This window comes from Aotus nancymaae, unplaced genomic scaffold (assembly GCF_030222135.1).
Source record: "Aotus nancymaae isolate 86718 unplaced genomic scaffold, 86718_ANA_hifiasm-v0.15.2.pri h1tg000099l, whole genome shotgun sequence".
In the NCBI taxonomy this organism is placed as follows: Eukaryota; Metazoa; Chordata; class Mammalia; order Primates; family Aotidae; genus Aotus; species Aotus nancymaae.
The window spans coordinates 8,947,285-8,966,415 of NW_026988514.1; the positions used below are offsets into that span (position 1 = coordinate 8,947,285).

A 19,131-nucleotide genomic window follows, 5' to 3' on the forward strand; every position below is an offset into this window, starting at 1 on the left:
GGCTATTTCTGCTCCCTTTGAATCTGTGCTGACCTGTGATTACTTTAACCAAGAATACGGCAGAAGTGACACAACACTAGCTTCGGGTCTAGACTTGAAGAGAACTGGCAGCTTCTTTTTGGGCTCTTGGAACCCTCCTGCCATGCAGAACCTTGCTGAAGACTCCACATGGAGAGGGGTCGAGACTACCCACGGAGGGAGAGGGGCTCCGTGAGCACTGCATCCCAACCATCCTCACCAAGGAACCAGCCTGTGAGCAAAGTCATCTTGGATCCTCTAGACTAGTTTAGCATCTGTTGGACCCCTGTCAACACCACATGAAGCAGAAGAATTCCCCAGCTAAGTCCTGCCTGAATTTCTAATCCAGCTCATTGTGAAATGAAATAACACAATGGTCATTGTTTTAAGCCACTATGCTTTGGGGTCAGTTGTTACACAGCAATAGATGCTCCAAACAGTTTTGCTTCACCACTGTTGATTTAGTTTGTGGTGCACAGCAGTGCACATTTGGATCACCAGAATTGGGGGCAATAATTTTCTAAGCATTACTTTAAGATGATAGTTACGGATGTAGATACAGGTATAGATAATATAGAGATACACATAGATTTTCAGTTCAAATGAATCATCCTTACCTACTTGCTGAAGTAGCTGGAAAACTCATTCCAAAAAATGGCTCCTTCATTGGTCATATGCTGCCTGGGAATCTGTGCTATTTCTGTAAGTTGCAGTGTAAATGTAATCCAAGTCCTAAGCTATTTTTACATTTATGAATTGTTTTGTCATGCGAAGTTACATTTATATGCTCATTATTTTTACATACAAATTTAAATTACAAGCAACCCATCAGCAGGAAATGTAGCATGGTGTAGAGGGTAGGAGTCTGACTCTAGGGCCAGCTGCCTGTGTTCAGATCCTAACTCCTAGATTCCTCTCTGTGATGTGATGAGAACAACAGAAATACTTCACAGAGCTGTAAGACTTAACATTAGTTTATGTGTACACACGCTCAGAACAGAACCTGGCTGGCGATAAGGCCAAATGGGCTTATTGCAACTTATTTATTTGTCATCTCCAATTTCATATTATCATCTAGTTCTTTCTTCATCAAAAGATGGGAGCATCATAGAAGGAGGAACGGGATGTTTGCCCTAGAGTGTTTAACATAGACTTACCCCACAGCTGGCCTTCTGTAAATCTCTGTGGAATTGGTTGACAGTTACCCAATAAATATATGCTTTTCTTAGACATCTAACATCCTTTAAACAATTTCTGCAGTACAGATCACTGCAGAGCCTCAAGCACATGGTGGTTTGGGCCCAGAGAACAAATGTGTCACACCCACCTGCGCCCAGTGCCTTCTGTTCCAGCCTGCTTGCTGGTGTCCACGTTGAAGTTATCCAGTGATGTACTCAGCAAGCCTCCTGCAGCATCCCGAAGCCTGGATGTGAACAACTCATTTTCTGAGCATGACAATCTCTGAATCCAAATGAGAGGTTTAGACTGGGCCTGGTGTGCAGGACTCAAATTGGCCATTTGCACAAACTTATCATGGTCTGAATTTGGAGAGAAAAAGATAGACATACACACACACACACACACGAATGATGCTGGATCCATTGCTCTGGTGGTTGTAACATATCACTGGGCCCCCACTCTCCTCCTCCTTTCTTTTTCTGCTGCTATTTTGTCTCCTGCGATAATCCCTGGGAATGCAAGTTCTCCTCATTAGCACTTGCTAATGAAAGAAACCTCAGAAACAGAAGATGGAAGAGACAAGACGCTCTCTCTCCCCCTGAAGCTGACAGGACTCAGAGCCAAGGAGCCTGTTTAAATGGGTGCTAACCCTAGAGCATTTGCAGGCATGTCGGGCTCCCACAGAGCCTCCTGTGAAATCAGCTGCCCCATCCCCTTCTGTTTTCTGCTTTTACAGATCTGTCCTCCAAAATATTCTAACAAATGTCCTTCCAAATCTCCTGGGATCCCAAGATTAGGCTCTGCTCTGTGGAGTATAACCTTTAATCTCTACAGAGCTTAGTTTGCCCTGGTAATCATATTTAGTGCAAGGTCCTATTTCCTGAAATATAATAGGAGATGTGTTGGGTCCCTCCAGCTTTGACACTTCCCTTTCTCCTTTCATGCAGAAATGTTTAATAAATAACTTTGATGAAGTCTTGAACTTAAGACCATAGATGTGAGTAATTCTCCACTTCACTATTCATGTTGTTCATTAAAAAAAAAAAGGATTTAAAAAATAGAGCTTTCAAGTTAATGAGGCTTTACATAAAGCCAAGTTAGTATTTTAAGGAAGGAAAATGATGACTACATTCTGACCATCTGCGCCTTGTTAAAACCAAGAAGGAAAGAATGGTCAGACACATGGTAGTGGTGTGGCTCCTGGTTTCTGTGTGTGTGTGCGCACATGTACTTCTAGGGCCTGGTAAAGTGCCTCCACTTCCGGGATATCCACGGGCATATATTTCTTTAAACAGACCTCCCTCTTGTTCCTACAATGGTGTCTGGTTCCTTGCCAGGGCTGTGCTCACTGAAAAAGCCAGCCTTTAAAAAAATACTTTGTGAGAATTTTCTGTATGCGTGAGGCATTATGGTACCATCACTCACATACAGTAGGCAAAAAGCAATGAAAGAATATAAGCAAATTAAATGTTACCTGCAGCTTTTGCACAAATTGCAGAATATCTTACTCCAGAGCTTGGCCTTATTCAGAAACAGCAACAACAGCAGTAATGGCAACACCAACCACTAATATTTGCTGAATTCTTATTATGTGCCAGGCATGGCAGGAAACACATTATCTGCATTGCCTCATTTAATCCTCACAATAACCCTATGGGGTAGACATTATTAGACTCAATTTATAGATCATGAAACTTGGGGCTAAGAGAGTGTTAATAATTTGCTCATGGTCTCAAAGCCAGTAAGTGGTAGAGCAGACTCATACTCAAATCTGCAGACTCCACAGTCCACGCTGGAAAATGGTTATGCAGAGGACACCAAAACAATGACAGCAGCAGGGGAGATTGATCTGAGACACGCCCAGCCTTCTGTCCACCAGGGCCCAAAGGCATAGTGACCTTAGACTTAGTTACGATGGACATTAATACCCACGGGGGATATTCTAGGCAGAGTCAGTGGAGGCAGGGTCTCAGCTCAGAGAGGTTTAGCGGGTTTGAAGCATGACTGTACAGAGACTGTGATTACAGGAAGGAGTCATTCCTTAGAGGGAGAGGACTCACAGAAGTTAGCAGAGGAGAGAGAGCTCAAGGGCCTGTGAGATGCTGGAAAGCACCTGGAGCCTGAGGACGAAACTCGGTTAACAGGACAGGGGCTGCTTAGTGAGGTCAGGAAATGAGACCCTGGGTGTCAAGCACTCAGCATCAGGGACTCGGCCTGCAGCTGTGGGCTGGCAGGGCTGCTGGTGAGTGCCAGTGTCATCGCCAGGCCTCAGCTTCATGGGGCTGACTGGGTGGACAAACAGTGGAGGGGGGATTTTTTGGAAGTTAGGAGAGAAAAAAGTAGACAGCCTTTCAAGAACAGAAGGAAGCATTGCTAAGAATGTCCCAAAGGCACTGGCGATTCAAGGACAGTGGACAGTTTCTATTCCCTGCTGTGGGTGACTTGTAGCATAATTGTGGAAATAAGGCTGAATCCATCTGCATGTCAAGGGCTAAAGTCTTAGTCAGTTACAAAGGCACAGATACACTCAGAGCCAAGGGCCACGAGGAAGAGACCCAGAACAAGATTCTGGGCAGCTCACTGCAAATCTGCTGTCTTACAGCCTTCTTGTGGAAGTGCCGAGACCACCCCTGCAGCCCCCAGGCCATTCACGAGAAAGGGCTAAGCAAAGGCCCATGGGCCCCACTCTGCAGGGCTGACAGATCCTGTTGGATTTAGTCCTGAAATTATGCATTTGTAAAAGCTCAGTGATCTATCTTTCTCCCCAGGGAACCAAATATAACTATAGAGTAATATGCTTATTGAGACAATTCACAGAAGAATGACTAAGAAGCACTTGGAAAATGCTCAACTGCTCAAAAATCAAAGGACTGCAAAATAAAGCCACAGTGAGAAATCACTTTTACCTATAAAATGAACAAAGATAAATACGATGATATCTATCCCAGCAAGGATGCAACAAAACAGGCAGGACAATACTGGGCTTGAAAATGGCACTCAGGAAAACAGCAGTCACCTTAAAAATGCCCCGCACTGGCACCCAACAATTACACTCTGAAGTGTTTCTTCCAATAATATTTATCATATTATTTGCAATACTGAAAAACAAAAAGTGAACTAAATATCAAAAATAGGAAGGGTTTAGTAAACGATTGTAATTCCCCATAAATCATCCATTCATTCATCAAAAAGCATGTATGAACCACTTCCCATCTGACACACCTCTGTTCTGTGCTGGAGCTGCTCTTGTGGAACTCCCAGTCCACTGCTGACTACAGGCAGTCATATCCACAAATAAAAATGGCAGAATAGTACAGGTGAGAAGACAGAGGTCTGCACAGAAGAGTGAGTGGTACATCCACCTAGGAAGAGCCACCTGGGGGCAGTCAATCAGGAAAGCCTTCAAGGAGGAGGTTACCTTAAATTTATTTACAGAGAATTAGACTTATCTTGGTGGTCTGAGCCAGGAAGGGGTTGGGAACAGCGCTATAGGCAGAGGCCATGCTGGGCACAAAGGCCCTGGTAGCTGAGCCTTCCTGGTATGCTGAACAGCCTGCAAGCTGGCATGTAAACAGCCAGAGAGCAAAGAGGAAGGGTCAAGGCAAGGAATATGGCAGGGTTGGGATCAGAGTGGGAAGAGTCTGCCATGTCATTCTAGAAGAAGAAGTTTGAGCTTGTCCCCGCAGACAGCAGAGAGCCATTAACAAGTTTTCAGTACAGAAGAACATGATCGGATTGCTCCTTCTGAAAGGTCACTCTGCAGGCTGAGAAGGACAATTATCCAGGACACGAGTACCAGCAGCAAGTCCATTATGTAAAGTGCCTACACTTCAAGGATATGAGATGTGTTGGGTTCCCCCAGCTTTGACATCTCTCTCTCTGTTTTGGTGACAGGTGGGGTGGGAAGAGAGAGTGCAGGCCCAGACACTCCCAGTTTCCTGTAGGGAGGCTGAGTGGACCCACCTGAACAAAAAAAAATATCATGGCAATGCGAGTTGTGTGAGAGGAAGAGATCAATTGCGGATGCCCTGAGCTTGAGGGATGTGTGGGACCGTCAGCTGGAGGCGGCCAGTTCTCAGCTGCATGTAGTCACTGAAAAGGGTGTCTGCAGAGAGAGTTTCTAAAATGAAGAAATATTTTAAAAGGCAAGGAAACTTTTTCTAAACTCATCCTTTCAATGCAAATAAATGTCAGATTCCTGAAAACTCCTGAGATGGTAAAATGTGCAATTTGAGAAAACAGCCTATTACAAGCCAAATATGCCCGAAAGGACTAATTTTACAAGTGAGCTCATGGAGTCTTTATAAATATTTTACAGTCACTGAAATCAGGCAATAAAAGCAATACTGATGGTGTTTCACACACTGTTCTTAGCAATAGTAGGTAAGTCAGGTATAACTAATTTACATTTGTCACCTCTGGCTCCCTGGAAATATCCTGGAACCACCAGCCTGTGGTTTCAATGAAATGTTTATATGTTCATCTGGTTCTGCTGCAAATAATAAAATAAGCTACCATTATTTCCTGTGTTTGGTTCTGAATCTCAAAGTTCAGCAGTTTTGGTTCCCAGTTGACCCCAACTCCTGTGCCAGCCCCAGGACCCAATGGCACAGCTCCCATATGAATTGGCTGGCACTGAACCAAACCCCTGTGAACAGCAGCCACCATTACTACTCTCACACTGAGCACAGAATGGCAGACATTGAGCTAGAAATGTTAGAGGCACCATCCCACTCAAGCACAACACAAATCTACACGATGGCCTGTGGGCGCCAATGAGGACACTCCAGCTCCGAAAGGGGAAGTGAGCAGCCCGAAGTCACGTGGCTAGAATGTGGTGCTCCCCTGAGTTTACTGGGCTCCACAGGCCACATTCCAAGTCAGTGTTTCCGAAGTGTATATGTATATCCAAACCACCTGGGTTCTTTTTAAAAGGCAGATTTGGATTCAGATGGTCTAGGGTGAGGCCTGATGAGATTCTGCATCCTGTGCAAGCTCCCAGATGACATGCATGCTCCAGGTCCAGGGACCATGCTCTGAACATGAAGGGTGTAAACCACTATATTATACTGTTCCCTTTTATGACCAAAGAAGAACCGACGCTTAGAGATTGACAGCAGCTGTGGTAAAGCCAGTGCGCAAAACCAAGTCTCTCTAGCACTGAAGTCCATGCTTTGGCTGGTTATGAAAGGCCATAGTACAGGCACTGGGCCCCAACAGCCGCAGGTTCAGACCTCGGCTAGACCCATCACCAAGCAGCTAGCACATTACTTAACTCCTCCAAGCCTCGGTTTGCTCCTCCCTACAATGCTAGTACCTGCCTCATGGGGCTGCTTAACAAGGGCAGTTTGAGTAAACAGTAAATTATGAACATAAGGGAGATAATTAGTGTAAGTACTTAGCATAATGCCAGGAAAAAGTAAATAGCTCCATAGCACTTCGTAAATGCTCAATTAATATTAACTAGCCTTATATGATGTGTGCCCGATTTTAACCAATAGTCTCATTCTTAGTTTTATCAATAATACATGTTCATTGTTGTAAGTTTAACAAATATCAAAAATGGTAATGCAGAGAAAACAGTCATGACCACGTGCCTAACTCCCAAAAGTAATAACAAGTAACATTTTGGTGCAGTTCATTTCTGTATTCTTTCTTATAACACATTAATATTAACCAAATTAGTGTTGTGTATCTATCTATAACTATGCTATTCAAAACAGTAGGCACATGTAGCCATTTAAATTTATTTGGATGAAAATTAAATTACATTGAAAATTTAATCCCTCAGTTCTTTTTGCCACCTTTCAAGTACTCAATAGTGTGAATAAATGTGAACTTGAAAGAGCCAATCCCTCAAGATGAATTCTGAACGGCTAACTGGGCCCAAATTTAAAGTAGATTGCTTTGGCTATTCAGGCTCTTTTTAGGTCCCATGTGAATTTTAGAATAGTCTTTTTCTAATTTGGTGAAGGATGACATTGGTACTTTGATAGGAATACCACTGAATCTGTAAATCGCTTTGGGCAGTATGGCCATTTTTGCAATATTGATTCTTCCAATCCATAAGCATAGAATAGTTTTCCATTTATTTGTGTCATCTCTGATTTCTTTCAGCAGTGTTTTGTAGTTCTCCTTGCAGAGATTGTTCGCTTTCCTTGTTAGCTGTATCCCCTGGCATTTCATTTTCTTTGTGGCTATTCTTTAAGTGGGATTGTGTTCTTGATTTCACTCTCAGCCTGAGATGTTGTTGGTATATAGAGATCAGATTTTTGTACATTGATTTTGTATCCAGCAACATGGATGGAGCTGGAAGCCATAATCCTAAGCAAATTCGTGCAGGAATGGAAAATCAAATACCGCATGTTCTTCCTTATAAGCAGGAGCTAAGCATTGATCACACATAGACATAAATATGGGAACAATAGACACTGTGGACTACTAGAAGGTGGAGGAATGTGAGGTGGGTTAGAAAACTACCTATCAGATACTGTGCTGACTACCAAGGTGACAGGATCCAGACTCCAAACCTCAGCATCACATGATATTCCCATGTAACAAATCTGCACATGTACCCCTTGTATCTAAAATAAAAGTTGAAATTTGTTTTTAAAAAATGAGTTCAGGCCAAAAAATATCCTTCTATACAAGGTACCTTAAATTTTTAAGATATAGTCCTGGTAAAATAAGAATATTTATATTATTTGCTTAGCAAAGATCTGCTAAGTAACCAAAAGTAGAAGAATGTGATGAGTTACATTTCTCACTGTAATTGCTAAGCAGCAGGAAATAGCCTCCCGATTGGTACAGGTGCTCCCACGGCTGTTTAATAGGATATTCCTTGTTGTTATTCTTCGTAGGTAATCTTCAACTATGCTGCATTCAGATTATCATACTGTCCACCTGATCTTTAGATTATGTGTATTGCAGAGACATTTTAGTGTTTTGCCTCGCAAGGATTCCAATCTAAACACAAATTAAAACTCTGCCTCTTCAGTAATCTGGCCCTGCTATGAATTTAATACAAAACTCTCAATTAAGGGTGATACAGCAGATGGCTGCAGCCATTACAGCAAGGGCCATGGTGTAGCATCACACCACTTCCTCTTCCTGGGCACACAGGAAGTCCTTTCCAACCCCTCTTGCAGTTGTCCTGGGGCCTGTGTAACTACTTTCTGTTAATGAAATGCAGATGAAGGAATATGAGTCACTTTAGGGTCTGGCTCTTAAAATGTCTTGTGCAATTTTACAGCTCTCGCTTTCCTTTCTGGAGTAATTGTTCTAGATAATGGAGCTCTCTGTGGAAGCAGCTGAGACCCCAATTCACTGGAGAAGAGGTGCAAAACAGTAAACAGCCAAACTACGAAGCGCCTGAGAAGCAAACCTTTGATGTATTAAGCCATAGAAGTGTCAAGGTTTGCTACCTTTTGTCCAAAATTGTTTTATGTTTCATAAGTAAATAAAACCTAAAACCTAAAAAATAAAAATAAATGAAATAAAGCCAAGTGGCCATTTGCTGACTAGGGTACTGTGGGTTCCCTGAATACCCATCCTTCTGTTTAACTTCAGGACTTTCAGAACTCACCTGAACCAACTAGTCAGAGCTCACCTGCCTCCTTGAATGAGGGCTCAGATATATCAACCAGTCAGAACGTCACTGCATCAACAAATCCGAACTATGCAAGTTTGACTCCCTCATTTGCATAAATAAACTTGATTGAGAACCTGGGTGGGAACGCTCTCTGTAAAACCCAAGCCCTCTCTTTGTTCTCTAGATCACATCTTTGTTTTATACCAAAGGTGATGTCTTCCAGGTTTGCAGACTGACTGGAATAAAGTCTCTTTCCTTCAAATTCCTTTTCAGAGAATTTATGTTCATGATAGGTCTGTGTTGCTAGTGACTCCCACACTAACAGAGCAGATATTTCCATCATTGAAGAAAGTGTCATTGGACAGTGCTGGATACAGTCTTTTAACTTCCTTTTCCTCACTTAGCACCATAACATGTACGGTTTCACATACCATCATTGTCCAAAAACTAATTTTACTGTCTAAATTATATAAATATTCTTGGTCTATTTATCTAGTCTTCTATGTTTGGATACTTGATTGCTTTCAAATGGTCACTATCATAAATGACACCCTCGTAGATGTCCATGGGCAGCAACTTTTGTGTACATCTATATTGATTATCTTAGGATAAATATCTAACTGCAAGTAAAATTATGGGGCCAAGAGGACATGTACTTTTTAAGGTTTTTGATGTATATTTCAAATTCCCCTCTGAAAAGCTCAGATCAATTTACCCTCCCAGTGTTATTTATTTTAGTTCTTGCCAACATGAGAAAATAAAACTGTATCTCATTTTTATTGTATTTCTGTCATTATTAGAGAGATTTACAACTCTATCAGAGGTCCCCAGATGAATTGTGTCTATTTATACAAATTATTTTATGAAATAACAAACTTTTCAAAGTGAATATGAAGAATATAGCTTCTACTCACCAAATAAAATGTGGGAAGGCGGCCCAGAGCCCATCTGTGCATTAAACCCATGCTGGGCTGAGCAGAGGTCCAGTAAGTATTTACTGGTCTTGGCTGAATCTGTGACAAATGTGTGCTTCTTCCCAGTGACACTGCTTGTGATGGTGAACTTTTTTTGCTGAAGAAAGCAAACACGGACTTTAATAGATTGATCATCCTCAACCCTCCACTGATGCACAACTACAAGAAAATGCTCAGTCTCTCAGTTCCACATCCTGTAGCAGGCATCCAGGAGTACATGGCAGATGCTGTCTGCCAATGGCCTGATATTTTTCTTTTTCTTTCTTTTTTTTCTTTTGAGACAGAGTTTTGCTCTTGTTGCCCAGCTAACTTTGTATTTTTAGTAGAGATGGGGTTTCTTTATGTTGGTCAGGCTGGTCTCGAACTCCTGACCTCAGGTGATCCTCCCGCCTTGGCCTCCCAAAGTGCTGGGATGACAGGAGTGAGCCACTGTGCTTGACCAGCCTGATATTTTTCTTAGCTTAAAGAAAATCCCTCTCTTTAGTTTTTCCTTCATTCTTCAATCAAATTGTTTATCAAACAATTGCTATTTTCCAAAGAGCATGCTGGGTGAAAAGAATATGAAATGGGTCAGGTACATTGGTCTCAGCAAGGATGTAATCTAACCCTCAGTGTGCCTTATGAAAAGCCACTAAGTATTCGCATTGTTTTTATTGCACAGACTCTAAGAAGTTGTAGACAAAACCTCCACTAGTCGGGTTATGAAAAAGGTTAAAAAAAAAAAACTGTGTGTTGTAATATTTCTGGTTATAACATGGCAGATTCTATTCTAAGTGCTTTAGGAGTATGAATTTATTTTGTCTTCACAGCTACAGAATAAGAGATTCTATCAGTATTTTCATTCTACAGATTAATAAAAGAGCAGGAGTCCTCAAAATGCCACAGGAATTAGGTCACACCACAAAGAAATGCTTCCCCGCATTATACCTTCAAGGTCCACATACAAAGTGATGATATTTGTCCAGCTCACTGGGCTAAACTGGTGAAGATGACCTATATGAGGCTACCTGTATAGAACCTTGTGAAAAAAAATATTTTTTGTAATATATGATTCTGATAATAATAAAATATAAATCTAGGTAATATTAAATCTCAATTAATACAAAACTTCCAAATAAAATCTTTATTCTAGATATTCCATCTATTTCAATAAGAACCTTCAGCTTGCTCCTATAAAGATAACTTTATAGAAACAGGGCTTATGCTTGAAAGGGCTCCCGGAAACCCCTGATCCTCTTTAAGGCTGATCTCTTTTAATTCCTGATAGTCACCATTTCTAGGAAACTCCATTCACGCACGTCAGATATCAACAAAAGGCAGATAAATATTCACTGCTTTTTCTCTGAGAAACTCCCTTTTACCATTAACTTAATTTTAGATAAGTTGCTCATTCTCTATATACTCTTTACTTTTACTGAGAAGTATAGCGCTAAGCCTCCTTAGGCTAATAGGAACGGATTCTGAATCCAACTGAACTGTACTATAACTAGTATTTCTTTAAATAATGTGTTTTCTCAAGCATTCATAGATGCTGCTCTACTAGTCATAATAATTCTTCTTTAATGTTCAACTGATCATGTATCCACACTTTTTCAATGAATATTTGCTTGAAATCCATATACTTTGTCAGTACACACCGGTAGGCTTTCATGCAATCCTGACAGTTTTATATTGTTTATTCAGATATTAAGCATTTTTATATGAACAAATCACTCTTTTTTTGAGACAGGGTCTTTCTCTGTCACCCAGGCTGGAGTGCAGTGACACAATCATAGCTCACTGGTACCCTGAAGTGTTGGGTTTATGCAATCCTCTCACCTCAGCCTCCCAGGTAGCTGTGACCACAGCCAGGCACCATCACACCCAGTTTATTTTTGTATTTTTTTAATAGATACAGAGGTATCGCTATGCTGCCCAGGCTGGTCTCGAACTTCTGGGCTTAAGTGATACTCCTGCCTCAGCCTCCCAAAGTGCTGGGATTAACAGGCGTGAGCCACTGTGCCTTGAAAGAATAAATCACTTCTTAAAATGTAACAACTATTTTTTAACATATCTGAAAAGGGAGAATCATTCACACACACACACACCCACACACACACACACACACACACACACACCCCGAAGTTTCTTTTAGCTTATAAACTCTCAGCAAAACTCTCCTTTCAGATGCCTGTGCTCCAGGGTCTCAAACACCAAAGTGGAATGCTGATTCCTTTTCTTGACATAAAGCTGAAAACAGTCTTGACTGTAGTGGTTTGGATTTTATTTCCATTTATCACCATTTTTGATAACATCATTTAATAGAAAATTCTTATCCGCAGACAAACTTTCTCATAGGCTAGCTGCTGCTCTGTGTATACGATGATGTGTAACTCCAATCTCTGGGTTTTCAGCACCAGCATGAAATCCTTTCTTTACACTTCTGTGGTTGCAGTAGAAACATATTAGGTTAGTGCAAAAGTAATCGCAGTTTTCGCCATTAACTTTAAATGGAGAAAAACTTCTAATGCTGAAAACCCCGATTACTTTTGCTCCCAACCAATTCATAGCAGGTGCTTCTGTAACATGTTGTTGGTTTCAAAGCATCTGTCTACAATTTTGAATATTTTCATCCCCAGGAGTTTTTTTTTGTTGTTTTGTTTTGCTGTTGCTATTTGTTTTGATACATCTTTGTATCAAATACAAATAATATTTTTCTAGGCAGGGCAGATTTGCCACAAAGCTAATGAAGCTGAAGCTCCAGGGCCCTCACTTGGGTCACCGCTTCCTAACAATGCATTTACGTGGTCTCATAATATGCAGAAAGTAAGATGTTTTCACCCCAACTGGTTAAGACCACTGACTCTTTCTACTCTAACATTCCCTCCTTGCCACTTCTCTTCACAACAGGTGGTATACAACAGGTGGTATTGGGTGATACGGACAAGATCCCTCTAAGAACTTGAGATGGGAATATACTTGGTTTAGATTTAGATGGATTTATTTAGGTGATTTTGAAGTCTCTTCTAGAATAATTACTTTACTGCTAGCCATCCCAGAATACTCCTTCCATTTGTCTCACTCACCTAAAATCTCAGCAGAAAGGTGCAGGGCCAGCAGCCATATGAAATTGACCATGCCCTATAATACCCAGTACCCGAAGGAAGCATGAGCTGTACAGAGCCAGCAGTTGATCTGCAGGAAATTTTTGCAATCATCAAAAACGAAATACTATAATTTAGTTCTCAAAAATACTCATCCAATTGAAATGCTGCCCTATCATGGATATACTCTATAATTGTGTATACTCCATTATCAATACACCACACAATTTTTAATGGAAATCCCATGAAATAGAATTTGTTAAGTTTCCTGCATTTGCAGCAAAGAACGCTGCAGCATTACTAGAAAGAGAAAAATGTTTCCATGCAGAGCTGCGGGTTTCATGTATCTAATTAATCTTCTCAATAATAAAAACAGACTTCAATCCACCATGCTAGAAGAAAAGCTGAACTATATATTTTTATCCTCTCTAGAGAAAATGTTACAAAAGTGCCATCATATGGAAAAATAATCAGAGTATGCCATTAAAAATTTTAAAGGAAAAAAGTATTATAGACATTGCCAGGGAGTTAATAAAAATATTACTTGCTGACTTTTGTGATATTTGCAGGATTTGTTCAGCTTTTAAAAATTCATGAAGTTTTTATGGTTTCTTTTCTCATTCTAAATAAAGATTTCTTTCATGCTATCATTTGTAACTTTGTCTTCTTTTTCATAAAGAGGGCCTTACATAGCCTGTATATGCTTCTGTTTCCATGTATTTCTCTTTAGAGATTTATCTAGTGGTGATAATCAAGAACAGTTACTAACATGCTTAGGTTTATTGTTCCAGAAGGAACAGGCTTCTGATTGAACAATCAAACTACACATGGATGCCAACACTTCTACAAATCATATTCTTTAGAAACGGCATCTTTCTCTGTTTCCTTTGCTGCTTTGGTGCAGGCCAGCAAGATGAATGATCTGTAACTGTTTGAAGAATTTTGGCCTCAGGTATTAAAAAGCAAAATTAAAACCAGTTTCCTGAGTTAACTTTCATATTGTTCACTGAATTCCCTATTTCGTGCTTACAGAAACGCGAAGACTTCAAGTCATTTTCTGCATAAGATGCTTGATTTGCAGCAAGCTGCTGGTGACATTACTTCATCCGATGACTATTCTGTAAAAATAAGTTTTTCATGCCAAGGAAGATCATCAGAGAATGGAACTCCTAATTAATTATTTTTTGAGCTACTAAGTTTGTCTTCTGAGCCTGATGACTTCCCAGTTTTAATCAAGAAATAATCAACTAATTTAATAAAGAAATCCCCTGATAGGGGGAAAACAAATATCTGTAAAAGTTAAACCAATTTATACATAAAATACCTACTTAAGGGGACTGTTGAGCTTTACGGCTTCAAAAAATTCCATTTTTAAAAATTACTTTTTAGGTTACCTGAATTTTTATGAGTGTTTTAAATATAGTGCATTGAAAACTCTGAACATTAAACATGCAAATGCAATAAAGAAAATAAGTAATATAGTAGTATTCAATTTATTAAATAAAGTTCTTCATATAATCTTTCAGTTGAGTTAAAGTAATTTGAGTAATTAAAATTCTGAAAAATTCACAATATAAATATTGTTTGAGTTTGGTCAAAATGATTTAAAAAAAAACGTCAGTTTCCTGATAATATACAGACCACTTGAATAAACTCAATTAAATTGTGCTCAATTATTATTTATTTTTAGATGTAAGCTTTTTTTCCTAAAGACAAACAATTACTTATTATGAAATTGTATCTTGATAATATGTTAACTTCAAAGCCAAGATGGATGAAATAAAAGAAACATCCTGAAAATGGATGAAAGCAATTATGTTCTACTCTGGAAACTCTAACACCAGATAATGATACAAATAGTGATTAGATAGAAAATGTTTTTAACTATAGAGAAAATTAAATAGAAAAAAAAATTTTTTTCATGGGCCACAAGATAAAGAGCTTCATATTTTATAATAAATCATCACTGAAGTGAAGCAGATACTGACTGGAACAACTATAGGACAGGCAACTATAGAACAACTATAGGACTGACAGCCACCAGAGTACAGTGTCAGAGTGACTCACTTCAGGAGGTAGAAAAATTCATGCAGATAGTGTTCAAGTAGATTCCAAATGTTATATATTTAATGGGGATTTTGTATTTCAAAAATAGACTTTGAAATTTTCAAAAACTACCAAAAATTTACAATCCTCAGTGTCCCGCAGCACATCTGTAGTCCTCGGAGACAGACCAGAGGCCTCGGCACACTGTGTGCAAGGGGAAAACTAAAACACGGGAAGAAGTTTCAAAACCTTGCTGCCTCCACTCAACTTAAACTATACCCTCAACCCCCCATCTCCCACCTCTAACCTTGCTCTCAACATTAATGGAGTCTCCAAATTAAGAGAACTTTACCCAAAAGGAAAGTATAGCCTTTTAGACCAATGGCTGTTCATTTGGCTATGTAGGGGTCCAGGCAAGGAACGGTAGGGAAGAAATATCTTCCTAAGTACCTCCCAAAATCCCCTGGTAGACTTCTTCCAAATATCCGGCAATGCATCAGAATGCACATTAACGAACAGACAGGCTGTGAGAATGTTCAGTCAGGAGAAAGTCATAGAATCCATGACCCATTGCTCCTTTAAACAGCCAAAGAATCAAAGGAAAATGAAGTGCAGGTTATTTATCAACTGAGCTACACTCACGTAAGTTGAAATCTTCCCGGTTTCTCTCCACTGAAACCGTAAAGTTGCAATTCTGCTGTTGTTTTTCACTTCATATACTGTGACACCTTTGGCACAGATCCCCAGGGCCATCTCCTCTTCTGGCCTCTTCTTCTCTGAGAATACTTGGTGAACCAGTACACCGTATTCTGGGAGCTGTTGAGTGACCTGGAGCAAAAAATAAGTCTGATTTAGAAGAGGCAGGCACATGGTTTAAAATAATTGGCCTCACGCCATTCACTCCATGCCAAACACATTGATGGGAGTTCTGAAAAAAAGAGTAGAATTGTCAAATAAGTTTAGGAAACACAGTCGAATAAATGTATTTGCTATGTACAGAATTTCTCTGCACCTCTGATACAATAGAATTTTCTTTTTTTTTTTGTAACCCAAGGAATACTTTTCTCATGGAATACTTAAAACAGTACTTAGAACACAGTTATTATGAAAATAATATAGTAGAATAATAATATTCTGAATAAGTTTTTTAGAATTCATACTCTTCTGGGACATCTCAAGGTAAGAGATTTATTTTCCTGGTTGTGTCAATCAGAGTCTACAGTATTTTCTGTTCCAACTCCTTTACATAACAGATAGAAAAACTGAGGCTCAGGCACAGAAAGCAACGTTCCAGATCACCAGTTTTAGTTGTGAACCACCCTGCAGAGACAACGGCCATTCATTTTGGCATTTTTCACCATGTAGCAATGACTTGGTGGGAGTTTCCATAGCCCAAGGTCTTGCCTCTGTCTACCAGATTAGGGGAATAAATTTTGCCAGAGGCCAAGGGTCAATTGGACCTGGGGACTGCATTAGGCCACCAAGTTCATAAGAGACCAGAGTATAAAATGAACACAAATGTTACTACATCTGAATGGTAATCAATTTCCCACCCTGGGCTTTCCCACCTTCATCTTCACCAGGAAGATGCCAGTCTCCATCAAAAGGTTGATGTGTCTCTGGGACCAACAGCAAGGACCTCTTGTCCCACACATTTGAAACCCTCTCAGAAGAGTTGCAATGCTGAGATCTAGTATTCCATTCCTATGCCCCAGCAGAAAGCATCCATGTCCTATCCAAACTCTCTCACCCCCAGACAAGGTCACAAAAACAGGGACAAATGATGGCTTTTGAGAGCCCCTCTCTCAGGCTCCTTGCCCATTCACCGTTGATGAAGCCCATGCAGACAGCTTATGCTGCCTGCAGACTCCACAGCTCTTCACACAAGGTTCTGATTACATTTCTGAACCCTAAGCCTTCTTTGTTTAACTTTGGAGAGACCCTGTCATTCATCATCATCATCATCATCATCATCATCATCCAAATCAATATTTATTGAGAGCTGGTGCTAAAATATCCAGTGGCCAGACTGGGCATGTGATTCAAGTTTAATAAAGCAGGGCCACCCCAAGTTAATTAAGTAGATACTTTTAAAGAATTCGTGTGCTATTTCTTTAAAAAAAAATTTAAGCATTAATAAATAGTCCTTGTTAAGATAAAGATGCCTTTGCTAGACTTACACTTTTTCAATTGTTTAGTATTTGTTTATATTTAATTTATTGTTTAATTATACAAAGAGAGATATGATATTTGTCAATTCTTTGGGCCTCAAGTTTCCTACTGGTAAAGCACTATGCTAAGTCTTTCCCAGCATAATTTCATTATTATTTAATCTTCAGAACAATCACAGAGATGGTGAAGCTATCTCTTGTCTACGTAATCTGTCTAAGTTCCTGCTTTGGAGCCAGGAATGGAAAATGTGAAAAGATGAGCCTGTTTGCTCCTGAGTCTTCACTCTTAACAACGAAAATACAGGGAATCCAAAAGTCTTGGAAATGCTTAATAGTGTCAATGGCATCTTCAGTCTGTAAAACAATAAAATAATGATGTCTGCCTCCATTCCCTGCCTACTGGGGAGTCTCCTAGGATGCTTCTCCTTGCCCCCTCTGCCTTGTTATTGCTGGTTTTCCTTTCAGAGGGTCATTTCCTCTCCATGTGCTTTGGGCCGTCTTACTATGGGGCTGTCCTCCCTACAACAGGCATCAAAGTTGAGATGGGACCAAGCACTCCTGACTGCCAGCCACACAGCACCCTTGCTGTATTGAACATTCTTCGAAACAAATGGATTGTTATTTCTGGATATTCATCAAGAGATTCACAATTCATCTTTTCTGACCTTATAATTCCACTCGTAGGAATCTACCCTAAGAAAATATGCTGAATAATCAGGACAACTCCTTCTCATAATGCTGTTCAGTACAGATTTGTGGGAGTGATTTGGAGAAACCAGCTCCCGGCAGTAAATGATTTCCTATAAAAACAGCAGTGTCTTAAAATTGATTATCAGCCACCCTTTACAAAGGATATTTATAAAGCATTTGTAATTTGTAATTATCAGGAGAATGCATCTGTTATAGTGTTACATGGGAAAAACTACAGGATAAAACCAGTATGATTTCAATAGCAAGAAAAAAATGTTTTAATAACATATTACAACACACAACTATGTGGGAAAATGGCTCCATGGCTGAGGAAGTTAGAAAAACACTGAATTCACATTAAACAGATTATTCTGGGATTAATAAGCTAATATAGTTGTGAATCTACACACAGACTATGGTATTTAGCATTCCCCAAACGGGGCTCCTGCCCAGTCTGTTGCTAGTATGAGATGCTGAACTGGCAGAGTTAGTCATCAGTGAACTGGGGGCCAAGAGGCAGCCTCCTGATAATGGTTTCCTCCTTTTTCTAAGGAAGAACAAGAGCCACGAGGAGCTCTAATTAAATAATCCAGTAATTGCTTGTATAGTAGTAACTAAGCTCTGTGCTGGGCTCTGGGGATCCAGGGCCCTCCAGGCATTGGTCCAGTAGAAGAGATGGGAAATGTCCAGAAATGACTGCAGTGCAAGGTGTCTTAGTAACATACACCAACAATGTTCAAAATGTTTATTACCTTCAACCCTGTAGTTCCACTCATGAGATTCTATCCCTAAGGAATGAAGCAGAAATACAGCAAAGATTTATATGGAAAAGATGCTAATCTCAGTATTGTTTTAAATAGTCCCACACTGGAAATGATTTATACGTTAAACAATAGAGCACTGAGAGAAAAAATTAGAGTACAACATATGTTAATTCAAAAGAAGTTTTCAAATTTTTAGAATTATGGGATTATATGCATACATAAAAGTGCATATATAATACAAATCTAATTTTAAACATATACGCATGTATACCTATATAGGAATGCACAGAACAAAGAGAGAAGGATGAATATACCCAGATGTAATTGCGCTATCTCCAGGTGGCAGAATTATGAGGAAATGTTTACTTTTATAATCAGGGAAGGGGAGAAACCTTTAACAAACCCTCACCCTAATGAGAGGCTCCCAGTGACAAAGCCCTGTCTAGTTTGTCTCTCTAACGCCAGCATTAACAGCCCCAACCAGTCCACCAAGGGGAACTACAAAAGCAAGAGTGCTCCTTGAAACCACAAAGATTGCACCTAAATGAAATCAAATCCATTCAGTGCTTTCTGTGAATGGGGAAAAAAGCTTCCTGTATTTTTGCTTCTGAGCCT

General features: G+C 39.9%; 1 protein-coding gene across 1 annotated transcript in view; it reads right to left on the reverse strand.

Moving 5' to 3' along the window:
- The window catches only part of FRMPD2 (FERM and PDZ domain containing 2), a 126,593-nt gene that overhangs the window by 45,549 nt on the left and 61,913 nt on the right, over window positions 1–19,131 (reverse strand). Inside the window, exons 14-16 of the mRNA XM_021676254.2 lie at window positions 15,534–15,719; window positions 9,703–9,859; window positions 1,346–1,556 (exon numbers count right to left, since the gene is read on the reverse strand). Coding sequence (XP_021531929.2) covers window positions 1,346–1,556; window positions 9,703–9,859; window positions 15,534–15,719 — 554 coding nt within the window. The remainder of the gene's footprint in view (window positions 1–1,345; window positions 1,557–9,702; window positions 9,860–15,533; window positions 15,720–19,131) is intronic.